At 41.9% G+C, this 20,106-nt stretch overlaps 1 protein-coding gene across 5 annotated transcripts in view; it reads right to left on the reverse strand.

Moving 5' to 3' along the window:
• The window catches only part of ZNF92 (zinc finger protein 92), a 31,616-nt gene extending 14,789 nt beyond the window's left edge, over positions 1-16,827 (reverse strand). For 3 of the 5 annotated variants that reach the window (XM_025378445.1, XM_025378446.1, XM_025378444.1), the window contains exon 1: positions 16,628-16,821. In XM_025378445.1, the coding sequence (XP_025234230.1) occupies positions 16,628-16,630 (3 nt within the window). In that variant the 5' untranslated portion in view covers positions 16,631-16,821. Of the gene's footprint in view, positions 1-16,627 lie in introns of all 5 variants that reach the window. The other 2 variants (XM_025378448.1, XM_025378447.1) reach the window with 1 other exon arrangement.
• Between the last annotated feature and the right edge of the window lie 3,279 nt (positions 16,828-20,106).

Raw genomic sequence — 20,106 nt, forward strand, 5'->3', positions numbered from 1 at the left:
AGTATATAGGAAAGAAATATTTGCCCCGGCGCAGAGGCTCACACCTGTAATCCCAGCACTTTCGGGAAGCCAAGGCGGGCGGATCACAAGGTCAGGAATTTGAGACCAGCCTGGCCAACATGGTGAAACCCCGTCTCTACTAAAATACAAAAATTAGCCAGACATGGTGGCATGCGCCTGTAATCCCAGCTAGTTAGGAGGCTGACGTAGGAAAATTGCTTGAACCCGGGAGGCGGAGATTGCAGTGAGCCAAGATCACGCCACTGCACTCCAGCCTGGGTGACAGAGCGAGATTTTGTCTCAAAAATAAGTAAATAAAAATTTTTCAGACACTTGACTATAATGAAAAAATTTTTAAAGTAGTTAAAACAAACTCATTAGGGAGGAAAAGCACAAGTAGAGAAGTAAAGGTTTGTAAGTACTAAACACATGGCATTCCAGGAGGCACAGTGGACACAGCTCTTAATCTGAGACATTTTTAGCTGAAAAATAGCCATTTTTTCATCTTTCTCCTCCTGCTCTAGGATTCCTTCTCAGATGAGATTCTCTGGAGAAATTACACCTGAATCTGGAGAATATGCTTTTAAAGGTGTCGGTACCACCTGTTTACCTGCTACCATCACACCCACAGGCAAAAGGTCCAAGACCTGCAGAAAAAGCCCACCCATTTCCGTCCTTTATAACAGAAGAGATTCAAGAAAAATAAGCTGCTCTATGGAGATAAAGATATAAGTTTCTCCTTTCCTGTCCTCAGGTGCCCTCTCCTACCAGACACCAGCAACTTTTGCTAAAGTAATGGAAATATGGGCCACTCTGCCTTGTCCCTACCAAACCCAAAGACAACAGGCCCTTTAGTGCAAAGACAGAACTTAACACTCACGAATGTATCTTGAACCCCTCATACTTGATTCTGGCCTCACCTTAGAGTCACATGAGGCCCTTCAAGCAACATGGATGCTTCCAGAACAATAGAACAGAACCTGTGGGGGGGGGGGCACAAATAGAGATTTCTGCAAACTGGCTACGTAATCTTAATTAGAAGCCTGGGCTGATAAACACTTAGCTAAGTATTATCTCTCAAGCACTGATGAGCTTATAAATCGCTTGGTGATTTTGGCCCCACTCTATATAATGTGATTCTGCAGGTTTGAAAAGGGTCCATGAACGGGTATTTTAAACAAGTCCTCTATAGATGTTGATGTTGCTCCCCCTGCACTCATTATTAGCACTAGCTAGAGAAAGCAGGCACATCACAGAGTCCCTTACACTCAGCACATTTGTCACAACATAAATACTTCTGGTACAAATAAAGACAATCAATCTTCATCCTAAAGTATATCCTTTGCTGGCTCTTTACAGAGGAAACAGAGGCCAGTAATGTCCAAAGAAGTCTGCATTTGGAAAAAAACATTTACACATACACTAATGCAATGTTTATTAAACAGATACTATGTCCTCAAGAGTATGTTACAGAGTACTGCTGGGAATAAAACATTACATGATTTAATCCTCGTAACACCCTGGGAGTTGTTTAATAATTGCCAGAATTTAGATAAAGGGCCCAGCATTTTTATTTCTCCTTTGTCATTATTTTTTTTGAAAAATGTACAGAATAAAAGCTACATATAGACAGATGAGAGGAATAAGGAAAAGAGTTTAATGTAGTTTGGAGGAATTTTTATTGTGTTTATATTTACTTGTTTGTGGCTTGTGGAGCAACTACTGGGTCTTCAGGAATAGAATAAGGAATAAGTTGCTAAATGGCATGTCTCTGCAGGCACTGATTTCAATACAAAATTAAGAAATTAAGGCCCTAAAACATTACTTTATTTTTCCCATTTATCTGCTTTTAGATTTCAGGAAATTCTCAGCAACAGCTCTAGAAAGGCAGCAGAATTCATCACCCAACACTTATCTCTTTTAATCAGTTCTATGAGGCTAGACTCCAAGGTGAAGCCAGACCTTGGCTTAAGGCCTTCAAAAAGGGTGATTCTGAACAGAATTGGGGCAGGGAGAGGACACTATGTAGAACTCTGCTCTCTACGCCACTGGGGTATTTCCTGTTCTGTTTTTCCTAAGCTTACCTACGAGAAACTTAAATCCCACAGTTTGTGTAATTTAATCTTTTTTAGCCACTGCCCTGTCAATTGTATAATATATACTAATAAGCAATTTAAACAAATCTCTTAGGGTTTTCTAGGGTAATTTTGTTAGAAGATAAGCATGTATTCTTAACAAGGTAAAAGAAACAGAAATAATAATAACAACTCTTCTGTCCATAAACATCCACTCAAATGATGACCTCAGAAGTCACAGCAATATAAAGAAGTGGCCCAAATGAAGCCCACATATTTTGGCATGACTCATTTCTCTTACACTGAGACAAAAGCAGAATTAACCACTCTTGTCAGCCTAACACAGTTTTACTCTGGACATCCTCAAATGTTTCAAAGATGCCCAGGTGATTGTGAGAGGGTTCTCAGTGATCCTGGGCTGATGGCCCAATGGTAAGCCAGGCAGTAGAGACTCAGGCTGATTCTAAATAGAAAACAGAACGGCCCTGGTGGAGCTCCACAACCTGGCTCACCTGTCCTGATCAGGTAGTCTTTGGGTAAGAGGAAGGACAAGAATACTCTACTCCAGTATCACATTTTTTACAGGTAGTTATAGTTGTAGTCATGGCTCTGGATACTTTGTGACCTTGATCTCTCACTCCTAAGATGCTCTGTGGCCTTGATCTCTCAATCCTAAGATGCTTTGTTTACATTTATAGATTCTGCCATCAGATTCTATTTATACCTGGCACCTCTCACGTAACAGTAACAGGTCACTGAATGAGATCTGAAAAACTCAAATAGCCACACTATCAAGGGAGGTAGCTTTAAGATGTCTATGTTGACATCTCACAATGCAGAGAATGCCTCCTGTTGGTTTTCTGTACATTCTTAATCCAAAGTCTGGTACTGTCTTGTAAATCCCAGGCAGAGGCCAGATCTTATGTGTGGATTCTAGGTGGGGTCAACCTGGCTCTGCATTCCTGGATGTTACAGCAAGAAAAGTACAACCAAAGGAGAGATCCCCTCATAAAGACTGCTCTGGCACATTCTAAATAATATGTCCTTAATTTCCTCCTTAATAGGAAAACGCTGAGGAAACATGAATATAAGTAGACAGTTCATTGGGCCAAGCTTGAAGATTGTAAACTGGGAGCAAAGATTCAAGTTGCCTGGAATCTAGCAGCAGTTACAAGTGGATTTTTAAAGGCAAAAACAGACAGAGAGTGGGCTGGTGCAAAATTGTTTGTCAGGAATTCTTATTTACTAAAAATAACCTTGATTACTGATTGACATACGTTGCTAAACTGTATAGGGTGTGGGTTATAGTGTTCAGTGTGGCATTATTAATTTATAGCTACTCATGGCAATAGCAAGCAGTTTCAAGAGATAAATACAGAGCTCACAGGAGAGAGAAAGACATAATTGTGGTCTCATTTTGATGTCTCTTTGAGCCATATAATTAAAAGGATTTGCATTTCTCAGATAAAAGGTTTACTGCAAGACCCAGATTCAGAATGTGGAGCCACTGGTTTAGATCCTGGATGGGTGGAATAGCAGTGTTACCTGCACATTTGTGGGCATTTTAAAAAGAGGAGGAAGGGGAAAGTGGTGATTCTCATGCCTATATGTCTACTCAATGCATGAATGTTACTCTAATTGGGTTTCTGGGCCCCATAGTCTCTGAATCAGTTTCAGGTCTAAAGATACAAGAGTCACTGAAAGAGGTAAAATGGTTGACTGCTGTTCTGTGACGTATTTAGAAATTGGGTCTAGCCTCTCTAGATGTGATTATACAGGACTAGATACCAAATAAGCAGAGGCAAGACTCTGCCTGCATATTTAGGGGACAGCATGCATTTTGCAGCACAATCATGAGTTGACTGGAAGCCTGAGACAAAAAGGCCCATCTAGATTAAAGCTTGGTTGGTACCTTATATGTTTATATCATGTGTGGTAAGTTTAAACAGTGTTTGGAAAGTGTAATTAAAAGAAAAGTTTTCTCCAGCCCCAGAGTAACTCCACAATGATAAAACAGAAAGAAAACTGTTTTATTACACAATTAAACCAGAATGTGACATGCATCACAGTCAATCTGCTTAAGAGATTGCAAAGACAGAAAGACAGTCACAATAATTAGTCCATAAGTAGAATTTACAGTCCCATGTTATGCATAGTTCATCCTAAATTCACCTGGCAATTGGGGAGGCTATCTGTGTAAGCTAATTGGCTATATTCAATGGTAAAATAAACTTTTCACATCTCCATGACAGGAGGTAGTTTTGCAATTTGAAGCCAGGTGCCTGCTGAAGGTAGGCTCTCACTCTCCTACAGAAATGGTTGAATATAGTGCTCTCTTTTTGGCTATTTGCATTTTAAAGCAATAGCTCTCTACTCTGAGCACTGGGTTGCAGCACTCCAGCTCGCTGTCTCCTGGTGGCTGGTGTCTTCTCTTGACTCCTACCATCTTCCACTGATATGCCCACAGCACACAGCTCACAGCTGGCTGATCACATCTTATGTAAACCCCTTTTGCCACAGCAGCACTCCAGAACCACATCAGAGAGTGAAGCCTGAGCTGCAGGAGAGCCTGCAGGCCTCCTAGGTAGGAATGTACCTTCACAATAATGGGAACAAGAGCACTGTTGCAGCCTCAGTTTCTACTTATAGTGCTAGATTTCCAGCACGAGTCAGAATAGAGTGAGCTCTGAGTTCTCACTGTGACAGCCCAACTCATTCACAGACTTCTGACACAGACACACAAAGCATTCAAGAGAAAAACAGCTCTCAGTCTGAGAAAGAGTACATTGAGAGAAAAAAACGAAGTTAAAAGCATCTTAAGGCTGGGTGTGGTGGCTCACCTCTGTAATCCCAACACTTTGGGAGGCCAAAGTGGGTGGATCACGAGGTCAAGAGATCAAGACCATCCTGGCCAACATGGTGAAACCACATCCCTACTAAAAACACAAAAATTAGCTGTGTGTGGTGGCATGTGCCTGTAGTCCCAGCTACTCGGGAGGCTGAGGCAGGAGAACCACCTGAACCTGGGAGGCAGAGGTTGCAGTAAGCCGAGATAGTGCCATTGCACTTCCAGCCTGGTGACAGAGCAAGATTCCATCTCAAAACAAACAAACAAACAAAAAATCTTAAGAAAGAACTCAGATAAAAGATTGATCAAGTCAGTCAGAAAATATTCCCCTAAAACACATTTCTCTGTAAACAGCCAAAGTGCACAGCTACCCTCAGCATGAGAAACATGAGCATTATAAAGAAAGGGGGCATATTCTCAGCAAAATTTTATAAGGTTTCTTTTCCATCTCTGCTGCTCTCTCATCTCCTAGCCATTGGATGGGGGTCCTATACTGAAATACATCTGACAGTTTCCACCAGAATTTTTTGACAAAGAATTGGAATCTTTTATTCTTTCTGGATCCACTAAATAAAAAGTAGGGTAACAGGGTTTCTACTGATATGTTTAGTAGAATGTTTACAGTTTTTATACTTTTATGATTTTAAAAACAAACAATAAGAAGAGATTTTAAGGACCTTCAGAGCAGTATATATTCTGTCTAAACTCAATGAATGTTTTAAAGTTATAAAACAGGCATCACCAAGCTGTATTTTTGCATTGAAGGAGATGTGACTATAAAGTAGGGAGAATTATTTTTGTAGATAGACCCATTCTCTTTATCTAATAGTCATAATTTAGTCAGTGAAGAGACAACATCTGGGGTAACAACTACGGAGGAGATGCTCAGCTTTGTGAGTTTTGTGCCAGGCATTTTTGCTGAAAATGGAGATGGCAGCAAGTGTGAATCTGGAGGAATACTTAAGTCTTAAGAGTAGATGGAGGAAGAAGGGTCAGACTCCTACCAGAATAGTCCCTGTGGAGACAGGCATATCAGAGCTCAGGGTTTGAAAGTGGGCCTGAATAAGGGTCCTGCTAGATAAGCTGCAGATGGAAGCTGAGCAGTTACCAACTGCTAATGTGCCAAGTATACCAAGCACAGCATGTGTTCTGTATAGGAGCATTATTTTAAACAATGTTCTACTATCATCTACCAAAATAATTGTGGTAAAAGTATAGTAGCTTATTTTTTTTCTTTTATGTCAGCAATATTTTAAAATATTGATCTGTTTATCTTATATTTTTGTGGATAAATGTGGTATTTGCCTCATGATTGTAAGCCACTGAGAGTGCACTGAACCTATTCACACGTCTTTAAGATGCTTTGCTATGTTAAAATTTTAGGAGAGAAAAACGCAAGTGAGTAACAATTTAATAGGCATTTATTTATTTTGGAGTTGAATTCTGTAATTTGAAAAAGTTCAGTAATGCAAAGTGATCTGTAAGAAAAAAAAAGAATTGGAATCTGATTTAGCTCATATAGTAAAATATATCTGAGCTTGCAACATGGCTAACTAAAGAGCTATTATGTTTGTTGGGTGGCCACATCACCTTTATTTGTCCTGTAACAGCAGCATTCCAATTTACTGAAATGGAAAACACTAAAATCATGCTCATTTGTAATTATCCCTATGGGATAAATTAATAAGTCTGTCACGCCAGTATCTACTGTAAAGATTTGGTAGTGGATTTTCTTTGGATATCAGATGTAAATAAGTATAAATATTTTAATATTTATATATTAAAGTCATAAGGTATGTAGAAGTCATAAGGTATGTAGAAGTCATAAGGTATGTAGAAGTTTTAAAAATTGTCTGTAAACATAATTCAATTAAAACACTTTATATTTTAAAAGTATAAATAACAGGCTGGGTGTGGTGGCTCACGCCTGTAATTCCAGCACTTTGGGAGGCCGAGGCAGGTAGGTCACCTAAGGTCAGGAGTTCAAGACTAGCCTGGCCAACATGGCAAAACCCCATTTCTACTAAAAATATAAAAATTAGCCAGGCATGGTGGTGGGTGCCTGTAATCCCAGGTACTAAGGAGGCTGAGGCAGGAGAATCACTTGAACCCAGGAGGCAGAGGTTGCAGTGAGCTGAGATCTTACCACAGCACTCCAGCCTGGGCGACACTCCATCTCAAAAGAAAAAAAAAAGTATAAACAACAATATTAACAAGGGATTCATTTCAAGTAAATACTGTGGCCTTAAATTCATACTATGTAGAAAATACTGTTTAATTTACATGAATGCATTTATCTACAAACATTATGCATAACTATGCTAATTGTTCTGAAGTAATAAATAGAAAGCAAAATACAACTACAGACTCCACTATTCATACACTGAACCGTGCTTTTGCAGTGTAAGTACTTTAGCCTGAAAATACTAGATAATTACCTTGGATAATCAGTTTTTTGTCAAAATTACTCACTATCTTTTAGTCTTTATCATTCTGTATTGCTGAATTTAATGCCATCTTTGTGCTCGACTCTTCTGTAATCCTAAAATGAACTTAAACCTAAACAAGTCTGTGTCTACTTTTTTATTTTTTTTTGAGACAGAGTCTCGCTCTATCACCCAGGCTGGAGTGCAGTGGCAGGATCTCAGCTCACAGCAACCTCCACCTCCCGGGTTCAAGCGATTCTTCTGCCTCAGCCTCCTGAGTAGTCGAGATTACAGGCGCACGCCACCTCGCCCGGCTAATTTTTGTATTTTTAGTAGAGATAGGGTTTCACCATGTTGGTCAGGCTGGTCTCGAACTCCTGACCCCATGATCCTCCCACCTCGGCCTCCCAAAGTGCTGGCATTACAGGCATGAGCCACTGCGCCTGGCCCTGTGTCTACTTTAAAACACTAAAAGTGAAAAAAAATAAACTTTTGCCAAAGCAAAAACAAAGCAATGAATTCGAGATCCTAAAGACAATTTTGAGTCAAAAAGAATAACAAAAAGCTTATTTGGCTGTTAATATAATTTACATATATTTCAAAAGAACAAAAAAAAAGTAAATTTAAATGCTTTTAAGAAAAGAGATGAGCAAAATACTTTCTTTTATTTTCAGGTAGAAGAATTAAGCCTCTTCTTTCTAATTTATATTTTCTCCTACAACAGCCAGGTCTCTGGACATGTTCTTAATCTCTTCAACATCTGATTTTCAGTAGACACTGGCTTTAGGAATCTAAGGTCTTGGGCATACTGTATGCACTTGAAAGAATGTTTATGGGGGAAAACAGTGGAAGAGAGAAAGGTGTTATAAAAAATTCATGAGTGCAGATGAATAAAGCAAGTTCTTAGAGACCTAAGAAGAGACTTAAGACTCTGACACAGTAATACTGGGAGACTACAACACCTCACAGACACATGGTGAAACCCCATCTCTACTAAAACTACAAAAAATTAGCCAGGCATGGCAGCACGCACCTGTAATCCTAGCTACTTAGGAGGCTGAGGCAGGAAAGTCACTTGAACCTGGGAGGCAGAGATTGCAGTGAGCCGAGATCATGCCACTGCATTCCAGCCTGGGCAACAGGAGTGAAACTCCATCTCAAAAAAATAGAAAGCAAAAAATATCATTAAAATTGCCAAACTGCCCAAAGAAATTTACAAATCGAACGCTCTTTCTATCAAACTACCAACAACATTCTTGAGAACTGAAAAAACTTGTTTTTAATTTACACAGAACCAAAAAAGAGCCCAAATAGCAAAGGCAACCCTAAGCAAAAAGAACAAAGCTGGAAGCATCACATTACCGGACTTCAAACTATACTATAGGGCTACAGTAACCACAGCAACATGATACTAGCACAAAAACAGGCTCAGAGACCAATGCAACAGAATAGAGAGCCCAGCAACAATATGGCACACCTACAATCACCTTATTTTTGACAAAGCTGACAAAAGAAATGTAGGGGAGATTCCCTATTTAATAAATGGTGTTGTAATAACTAGCTAGCACTATGTAAAAGATTAAAACTCGACTCCCTGCTTACACTATATCCAAAATAAACACAAGATAAATTAAGGACTTAAATGTAAAACTTAAAATTATAAAATACCCTGGAAGATAACCTAGGAAATACAATTCTAGACATAGAAACGGCCAACGATATTATGAAGAAGATACCAAAAGCAATCACCACAAAACCAAAATTAGATAAATGGGACCAAATTAAACTAAAAAGCATCTTCACAGAAAACAAAAACAAAAACCCCAAGAAACTATCAACAGAGTAAACAACCTAGAGAATAAAGAAAAATATTTGCAAACTATGCTTCTGACAAAGATCTAATATCCAGAATCCATAAGGAACTTAAGCAAGTTTACAAAAAAAAAAAAAAACCTTATTAAAAAGTAGGCAAAGGACATAAACACATGCTTTTCAAGAGAAAACAGTTGGGTGTGGTGCCTCATGCCTGTAATCCTAGCACTCTGGGAGGCTGAGGCGGGCAGATCACAAGGTTAGGAGTTCGAGACCAGCCTGGCCAATATGGTGAAACCCCATCTCTACCAAAAAAAAAAAATACAAAAATTAGTCGAGCATGGTGGGGCATGCCTGTAATCCCAGCTACTTGGGAGGCTGAGGGAGGAGAACTGCTTGAACCCAGGAGGTGGAGGTTGCAGTGAGCTGAGATCGTGCCACTGCACTCCAGCCTGGGTGACAGAGCGAGACTCCATCTCAAAAAAAAAAGAAAAAACAGAAAGCATACATGTGGCTAACAAGCATATTTAAAAATTGCTCATCACTAATCATTAGAGAAATGCAAACAAACAAAAAAAAACAAAACACCACAATGAGATACCATCTCACACCAGTAAGAATGGCAATTACTAAAAAAGTCAAAAAATAATAGATGTGCTGGCAAAGTTGCAGGGTAAAGAGAATGCTTATACTCTGCTGGTGGGAATGTAAATTAGTTCAACCATTGTGAAAAGCAGTGTGACAATTCCTTACAAAACTAAAAACAGAATTACCATTTGACCCACCTCCTAATTAGGTATATATCCAAAGAATATAAATTATTCTATCATAAAGACCCATGCACATGCATGTTCATTGAAGCACTATTCGTAGTACCAAAGACATGGAATTAACCTAAATACCCTCAATGGTAAGCTAAAGAAAATACATTATGGTTGGGCACAGTGGTTCATGCCTGTAATCCCAGCACTTTGGCAGGGTGAGGCAGGTGGATTGCGTGAGCTCAGGAGTTGGAGAGCAGCCTGGGAAACATGGCAAAACCCCATTTCTACAAAAAATACAAAAAGAAAAGTTAGCCAGGCGTGGTGGTGCATGCTGTAGTCCTAGCTACTTGGGGGGCGTAGGTAGAACTGCTTGAGCCCGGAAGATTGAGATTGAGGCTGCAGTGAGCCAAGATCACGCCACTGCACTCCAGCCTGGGCGACAGAGTGAGACCCTGTCTTCAGAAATAAATAAAATAAAGATTTAATAAAAACAAAATATGGCACATAAAAATAATGGAATATTGTATGGCCATAAAACAAGAACAAGATCATTTTCTTTGCAGCAACATGGATGGAGCTGGAGACCATTATCCTCAGAAAACTAATGCAGAAACAGAAAACGAAATGCATGCTATCATTTATAAGAAAGAGCTAAATAATAACACATGGAGACAATAAGAGGAACAACAGACAACACTGAGGCCTAGTTGAGGGTAGAGGGTGGGAGGACAAAGAGGATCAGGAAAAAAAATACCCATTTGGTTCTACGCTTAGTACCTCAGAGACAAAATAATCTACACCAAACACCCACAACACAATTTTGCCTATAGAACAATCCCGCATGTGTACCCCCAAACCAAAAATAAAAGTTAAAAGAGAAAAGATCCATGGGTGGGGGAAGAGTGCAATGTAGGTGGAAGGACTGGTTTGTGCTACAGATAGTGGCCCAGGTGGGGCTGTCCTCTGATGTATTTGTGTCCATGCAGGCAGATGAGATTATGAACAGGTGGTGCAGAATGCAGAACCCCAGGCTGAGGGAGAAAGCAGGTTGCTGCTGCAGATTCAGTGTCTGGAGATGGGGATATGCCAGGACACTTGTAGACAATTTTGTGGGCAAGAAACAGGTTCAAAAATGCTGCGGTGAAATTCCTGAGAGTGGTGCCTAGTCCTGGGAGGAGTGTGTGCACATCAATGTCTGGTGAGTATGTTTGTGAGTGGATGGGAATCATGCGGTGGCAGCTGTGGGGAAAGGATGTCTGTTATCAGAGCTTCTTTCCTCTAAGTTTTCAGTCCTCTCTCACCATGGCAGGAGACCTGGAATCCTAGGACAATGGGCAGTGTGACAGCCTGTGTACAGGAGAGCAGAGCCTCCCATTCCCAGACACCCAGAGTTCCATTCCAGGTCAGACCTCTGTGATATCTTTCTTCTGTCCCCAAATCTACAGATTGGTGAACACCAAGCAATTCTCCAACACCAACTCATTTTCTAACATTTGAATTCTGACACTATCCAGAGTCAGCACAGACCCTGATTCAGGGCTCAGTCCCACAACATTGTCCTCACTGCAGATGTCAGTCACAAACCTCATGGGTCCATCTATTCTTCTTAGCTACTGCTTAAAAACTGAGGACTCCCATAACCTCCCTCCAGTTCAATAATTTGATAGAGCTGCTCACAGAACTCAGCAAAACACTGTAGTTATGTTGACCAGTTTATTATAAATGATACAACCTGGGAAAAGTCAAATGGAAAAAATGTATAGGACAGAAAAAAGATGTAGGGAAAAATGAAGCACACAGATAATCATGGTAAACAGCTGTGATTAATAAAATTCTCCATCCTTTGTGTTCTCCAGGAACAGTTTATGGAAAGAACCACCCTTACCATTATGACTTAGATGGTACACTCTTTTCTTACATACCACATAGTCAGATAAAGACTGCACATTTTATTTTTCTCATTAAAAAAAATCAGCTGAATTTGGCTTCAGTGGTCAAAAGAAAAATACTTTTTTTTTTTTTTTGTGAGACGGAGTCTTGCTCTATCACCCAAGCTGGAGTGCAGTGGCGCCACTCGGCTCACCGCAAGCTCCACCTCCCAGGTTCACACCATTCTCCTGCCTCAGCCTCCTGAGTAGCTGGGACCACAGTGGCCCGCCACTACACCCGGCTAATTTTTTGTATTTTTAGTAGAGACGGGGTTTCACCATGTTAGCCAGGATGGTCTCGATCTGCTGACCTCGTGACCCGCCGGCCTCAGCCTCCCAAAGTGCTGGGATTACAGGCGTGAGCCACCACGCCCGGCCAAATATACTTCTTAATCAAACTTTACTTATCTCCTTCCCACCAACTCCTGCACTTTGAGCTACCTTCAGTCTGAGCCAACATACAACCCCACTTTATGTCCCTCCTAAGAACATACTGACTTCAGGGTAAAACATTCTCTTATCTAAAATCTGATTGTTTTTTTTTTTTTTTTTTTGGAGAGAGAGTCTTGCTCTGTCACCCAGGCTGGAGTGCAGTGATGCTCAGTTCCCTGAAACCTCCATCTCCTGGGTTCAAGGGGTTCTCCTGCCTCAGCCTCCTAAGTAACTGGGATTACAGTCGTCCACCACCACACCCAGCTGAGTTTTGTCTTCCAAAGTGCTGGGATTACAGGTGTGAATCACCATGCCAGGCCTAAAGTTTGATTCCCTCTATTTGCAGTTCCCCGCCCACCTTCTTTCTAATCTTGTTTGCTCTTCCCTATGAAAGAAAGCCCTTGTCTGCCTAAACTTTGCAGTCCTTAAAGATCTTATAGTTGGTACTTCCTCCTGCCGCAATACTCCTTTGGAATTCAAATGTTCTTACATAATTCTAACTTTGTTTTATTTCAGAAAGTAACTGCCAGGCTGGGCACGCATGCCTGTAATCCCAACACTTTGGAAGGCCGAGGTGGGTGGATCAGGTGGTCAAGAGATGGACACCATCTTGACCAACATGGTGAAATCCCGTCTCTGCTAAAAATACAAAAATTAGCTGGGTATGGTGGCACCTGCCTGTAGTCCCAGCTACTCAGGAGGCTGACGCAGGAGAATCACTTGAACCTGGGATGCAGAGGCTGCAGTGAGTCTAAATTGCACCACTGCACTCCAGCCTGGCAACAGAGCAAGACTCCATCTCAAAAAAAAAAAAAAAAGAGTAACTGCCTCAAAATAAACTACCTCTAGAAACTGCCTCAAAACAATGACAACTTTATCTTCAGTAAGACCCTCCCAATCCCCTTCCATCTTAATGTTAACTCCATCTGCCTGTGGGTCCCCAGCTTTCCAGGGCTCTGTAGCTTCTCTCAGTATAAAGGCTTCTTCCATGGCTGGGGTGAGCAGGCTGGGACATCTGCAGGGGAGGCTCCCCAAAAAGAACCTAACTAGGCCTTTAATAACCTCCTTTTGCAGGCTCAATAACAGCCATAGCTTGGAGTCACTGGGCTGAAACTTTAATTTCCATGTTAGAGTCACTCTCTTGGTTTTTGAAACTAAGTGTCTGAAAAATCCAGCAAAATTACTCAAACACAGTATAAATATGAGTGAAGGAAATTTTAAGGTGCTTACATTTCACACCTCAATAAGAAAAGCAAAAGTATCTATTACCTTCAGACAACAGATTTATTATTTTATTATTTCCATTAAAAATCATGTAGTCATATGGGAATACTTTTAGTAGGTACCAAGTTTAATCTCATAAAATTTAGCGTGCAACTCAGAAATCAAGATTAGATGGTACAGAACGGACATATTCACTGTAACAAATTTACTCTGCAAAGTGAATCTATGTAACTCACCAATTATCTACCACATTTTCTTGTGGAAATGTATTCATTTTCTACAGCCAAAATGGAAGAGAGATTATCCCTATTCTTTTCCTTGGTAGCATTCTAAAAGCTAAGCCTTAGAATTATGTTTGTAATTACCCAGCCATAAAAAACACAAGTGGGCTAGGCGTGGTGGCTCACAACTGTAATCCCAGCTCTTTGGGAAGCCAAGGTGGGCAGATCACGAGGTCAGGAGTTCGAGACCAACCTGACCAACATGTTGAAATCCCGTCTCTACCAAAAATACAAAAATTACCTGGGTATGGTGGCATGCACCTGTAATCTCAGCTACTCAGGAGGCTGAGGCAGCAAAATCGCTTGAACCTGCGAGGCAGAGGTCGCAGTGAGGCGAGATCACACCACTGCACTCCAGCCTGGGTGACAGAGCAACAGTCTGTCTCAAACAACAACAACAACAAGTGAGAAAATTCCTAAATTCATTCTGGGAAAAAAGAAAAAGGTAAAAGAATTTTTAACAAATGGAATATGTGATTAGATATTAATTTTTTTCCTGAAACTCACCTCTTTTATGCCCTTTGTAAATATGCCTTACCTTTCAAGCTCTAATAAAATGAAAGTCAAAATAAGTAAAAAAAATCTTTTCAAGATGACAAACCCAGGAAGTGGCAGTGCTGATCAGAACACAGATTTGTCAGCAGGCGTGGTGTCTCACGCCTGTAATCCTAGCACTTTGGGAGGCCAAGGCAGGAGGATTGTCTGAGCTCAGGAGTTCAAGACCAGCCTGGGCAACACAGTGAAACCCAGTCTCTACTAAAATACAAAAAACTAGCCGGGCGTGGTTGTGCGTGCCTGTAATTCCAGCTACTCGGGAGGCTGAGGCAGGAGAATCATTTGAATCCGGAAGGCAGAGGTTGTAGAGAGCTGAGACCACGCCACTGCACTCCAGCCTGGGCAATAGAAGGAGACTCAGTAACCACCCTCTCAGAAGACACTATACCCCAGGTGTATTTTACTTTGCAAGTTCTTGTACCCTCTCACTGGGGTCAAGTTTTTTGTTCGTTTGTTTGAGACAGTCTGGAGGCTGGAGTGCAGCGGCATGATCTCAGCTCACTGGAATCTCCCCCTCCTGGGTTCAAGCGATTTCCCTGCCTCAGCCTCCTGAGTAGCTGGGATTACAGGCATGCACCACCACGCCTGGCTTATTTTATTATTTGTATTTTAGTAGAGGCGGGCTTTCACCATATTGGCCAGGATGGTCTCGATCTCCAGGACGGGTTTTGTTGTATCTTTTGGAATACTTTTTTTTTTTTTTCTTTCACAAATCTTACAGAATCCTGGGGACAGAAATAATTTTGGTGTTTTCCTCCCAATACCAGTATCTGATGGGCTGACCAGCAATGTTTCTCCAAGAAATGAAAGCTGGGTAGAGTGAAGACAATCTTAATATCTCAAGGAGTAAGCTTTTCAAAGGAAGAGTAGCCCAGGAGATGCCTCTCGGTCCCAGGGCATCCACCTGCTCCCTTGAGAGGCTACATTCCATACTTCAGGTTGTTCTACGAGAGAAAATGACCCAGGAGCTGATATTTACTAGACGCTCTAGCAAACATTGCCATGGAAGGTATCTTGCCCCAGACAGTACTGAAAAATAACTGAAGGGTGGCTGAGAACACATCACCCCCTAAAGTTTCCAAAGGGAAAGCAATCATGACCCAAAAACATTCTGATAAGATCACTGTGCCTAAGGAAGATAAAAAGAAAAGAGGCACAGAGATTTACAATACAATGTTAGCGGATTATTCTTTGCTTTCTTCTCATAGGAGATATTTACAAACAGGAAACAAATCTTTTAAAACGTGCCATCCAATGCTTTGTCAAAAGTGATTAATTAAAATACGTCATTGAAAATGTACACTAAAGAAACACAGTTGATAATGCGAATTAGGGAGGGTAAGTAGGCATTTGGGAATGTCAGAAGGACCTGGAAATTTAGTATTTTACTGCAAGCCAGAGTTAAGCTGGAGGAATGGGGGATGGGGGGTAGACTTGAGACCCTGCTTGGGACACATGTGCAAATTGCAGGGGAAAATCAGTCCCCTGTGGATGTGAAAATAATTAAGTGGCAGGCAATTAGACTGAGGTGGCTCCAGTCCCTGGGTTCCAACTTTGAAAAAATCAAACTCGAATGTATTTTTGGCGGAGGGAAGGGAGGGTAAATAACACTGAGGGAACAAAATTCAGGCTTAACCAACTGTAAACTGACCACCTCTGATTACATGACCAGGAAATTTCCACCTTAATCATACAAATTAAAAAACGACGTAACTGTACCTAACCAATTATTAAACTTTTTTTCATCATGCATCTTATAAAAGTGTTTGCTTTAAGCCCTTCCCATGGACCGCAAACTACAAACCATAGCTGGGTGCTCCAAATTTCCTGAATCGCTCTTTGATTAAATTCTTTAATAAAAATACCTTCACTCCCATAAATTTTTAATAGGAAAAAAGAGGACCTGGGAACCGCACAGACCAAAGCTCTTTCCATTCATAAACCCCGCACCCCGAGTCAGGATTCTCCTCTGATGATTCTCCCGTCGTCCCTGCACACTCGGCGAGAGATGCGGTTCTGCGGCTGCAGAGCTGCCCATAGAGGGCTCCAGGCCAAAGCACAGTCACTGCGCAGGGAGGAGACAGGAGGCCCGGAGTCCCGGCTGTCAGCTCAGCCGCCATCTTATGGCTGAAGGAGACTGAGGGCCGAGCTGCGCCAAGGAGAACTCGGGCCGCCGATTTCGGAGCAGACGGCGGGGAGGCCCGAGGCCCGCCACAGCCACTTCCAACCGGTTCCAACCAGACCCTCCCCGTCTCTCGGGATGTCGGACCCAGCAGGCTCACCATTTCTAGGTTTCCAGGGGATCCTGGAGTCTTAGTTGTGAAGCTCCAAGTTCCTGCTGGTAACAGGGTCACATCGGTGACCCTGGACGCAGAGGAGACAGAGAAGCGAAGAGGAGACGTGGAGCGCCGGCTGCAGTAAGAGACAAAGGCCCCGCCAAATCCCGGAAGCTGTGCTGTCCTCTCCAGCTGCGTGCCTGATTGGACGGTTCCCAGCTCAGCGTTCCTGATTGGGTAACGTTTAAGGCCTCCTCCCCTTCAGGCCCTGAGTGACAGGAGATGTGATCAGATGCTGGGCTGAAGGAAGAGTGACAGCCTAAGCTGTAGCCTTTTCAGACAGGGCTTCCTCCCTGAGCTGAGTCAGGCCCACCCTAGAGGGTATTTGCATTTAACCTTGTGAATAAGGCCATATGCATTTATAAATAATATATTATATGGCTATTCACAAATGCAAAGAATACCAATTATTCAAAATTTTCAGATTTTATGAGCTTCCTGGCTTCTGGTTTTCTTGTTTTGTTTTTGTTTTTTGTTTTTTGAGACGGAGTCTAGCTCTGTCGACAGGCTGGAGTGCAGTGGCGCGATCTCAGCTCACTGCAACCTCTGCCTCCTGGGTTCAAGCGATTCTCCTGCCTCAGCCTCCCAAGGAGCTGAGACTACAGGCACGCACCACCACACCCAGCTAATTTTTGTATTTTTAGTAGAAACGGGGTTTCACCATGTTGGCCAGGATGGTCTTGATCTCTTGGCCTCGTGATCCACCCACCTTGGCCTCCCAAAGTGCTGGGATTACAGGCGTGAGCCACAGCGCCCAGCCGGCTTCTGGTTTTTTAAGCAGGCAGCCTGAAATTTTAAAAAGAAGGCCATCCTCTGAAATAAAATGTGGGCGACACATGAATTGTACATTTTTTAGGAGCCAAACTTTAAAAATAAATAAGAAACAGGTGGAATTGATTGTAACAATTTAACCCAATATATCTAAAACCTTATCATTTTAATATGTGCGTGATATGTAATTATTAATAAAGTATATATATTTATTTGGAACTGAATCTTTGAAATTAACTCTGTATTTTACCTTTCTAGCACACTGCAGTTCAGACCAGCCACATTCCAGGCAGCCAGTAGCCACACATGGCCAATAGCTGCCACATTGAAGTGCAGCCCTGACATCAGGACGGTGAAGGGCCTGAACATCCCTTTTCTGCCAGAAGTGAAGGGACAGCCTCTCTTTACCAACATCCTTCTTCAGTTTTGAGGATGGAACAGATAGTCACCATAGAAAGAGCAGAGGGCAGCAGGAATAAAATAACCACAGGTACACCACTGCTGGCCACCTGTTGCCCACCTTTCTTCCAGAGATCAGACAGTAAACAAAAGATGATGGGGCCACAGGAGATTAAAACTCTATATCTTCAGATCTCTCCACAGTCATCACTTCCAGTGTTTAGATATAGTGAAAATAGATTCAAGGTAAACTTATCTTGCTATTTGGCCTGGCCCTAGTGGCCAGGGTGTGTTTATCTGTTTTCTCCTGTGGTGTGGGGATTATGTGAGTACAAGTACCAATCACATGCAAACATGCCTACATATTTTTCTGCATTACTCAATATTGCTCTTACAAAACATCCAACTTTAAAGCAGAAAAAAAAAAAAAATCAGTACCTTTAGGGTGCCAACTGTTGGAATAACAACCACTAATCAACCTGCCATTAAATCCTGGCATCCTAACTGCACTGGGTGCGTGTATTAGTTAGGTATTACAGCATGACAAACCAACCAAGACTTTTTTTTTTTTTTAAATACGAAGTTTCGCTCTTGTTGCCCAGGCTAGAGTGCAATGGCGCAATCTCAGCTCACGGCAACCTCCGCCTCCTGGGTTCAAGCAATTCTCCTGCCTCAGCCTCCCAAGTAGCTGAGATTACAGGTATGCGCCACCACGCTCGGCTACTTTTGTATTTTTAGTAGAGTCAGGGTTTCTCCTTGTAGATCAGGCTGGTCTCAAACTCCCAACCTCAGGTGATCCACCCACCCCAACCTCCCAAAGTGCTGGGATTACAGGCATGAGCCACCGGGCCCAGCCCAGCCAAGGCTTCTTAGCTCACAATTGAAATGGTCAGTCATTTAAGCTGGGCTCAGTGGAGCAATTCTTCTGATCTCAGCTGAGCTCCTTCAGACATGTGTTATCAGCTGCTTGTTAACTAGGCAGCTGTACTTCTGGATGTGAGCTTCTGCTTCTGGAGCTGTCAACAGGGACACCTTGCTTCTCCTCCCCCATGGTATGTTATCCTCCAGCTGCCTAGCATGGGCTTTTTTTCATGGAGATGGCAGCACTGTGAGAGAAAAACAGAAGCATTCAAGACTGCTAGTCCCCAAACTAGCACACTGTCATGTTCACATATTTTTACTGCCTTGAGCAAATAAGGCCAGCCAGATCTAGGTTTCAGAAAACAGATTCTGGATCTCAATGGGAACAGCTGTAAAAGTCCCTGGCAATGGGCATGGATATAGAAGGGATAAAAAATTGCTACCATTTTTGCAATCAGTATCATTCCGCCTTATTTTTTGCATATGTGGTTTATAGAACTCTTGCACATCAAGAAACTTGTCCAAAGACCCACAGCTACTAAGTGGCTGGGCTGAGATTCAGGATCAACTCTGTCTGACCCCAAAGCCCATGCACCTCCATAAATAACACTACTAAAGTAACTGCCTTAGATGCTTGAAATCCTGGAGAGTGACACTTCTAGAATAGATGCCAGATTCCTTTCGAATTTGTGACCATATAGTACTGTTTAATTATTGGTAATACTCCTCTCAAGAACTGCAGATGCACTCAGTGGCTCATATCTGTAATTTTAGCACTTTGGGAGGCTGAGGTGGGAGAATCACTTGAGCTCAGGAGTTCAAGTGCAGCATGGGCAACATAGTAAGATCCCGTCTTCATGAAAAAAGCTAAAAAATTAGCTGGGCATAATGGTATAATGGTGCATGCCTGTAGTCCCAGTCACTCGGGGAGCTGAGGGAGGAGGATTGCTTGAGCAAGGAAGGTCAAGGCTGTGAGCCATAACTGGTTACACCACTGCACTCTAGTCTGGGTGATACAGTGAGACCCTATCTCGAAAGTTAAAAAAAAAAAGAAAGAAAGAAATTGCAGAAGCATTTTGAAAGAATGTAGAATAATTCAGGAAAATCACTGAGGGATGAGTTTAGAAAATCAAAGCCCAACACATTATTTTTTATTGTAAAAAATTTGAAAACTTAAAAACAACCAACTTTAAAACCAATCAGAGTTTAATTGAGCAAAAAATAATTTGCAAATGAGGCAGCCTGTGGATCCAGAAGTAGGCTCAGAGAGACTCCAGCACAGCCACCTGGTGGAAAAAGATTTATGGACAGAAAAAGCAAAATGACACAGAGAAAATGAAAGTGAGGTACTGAAACAGCCAGATGGATTACAGCTTGGGATTTGCCTTATTTGA

This window comes from Theropithecus gelada, chromosome 3, assembly GCF_003255815.1.
Source record: "Theropithecus gelada isolate Dixy chromosome 3, Tgel_1.0, whole genome shotgun sequence".
Lineage (NCBI taxonomy): Eukaryota > Metazoa > Chordata > Mammalia > Primates > Cercopithecidae > Theropithecus > Theropithecus gelada.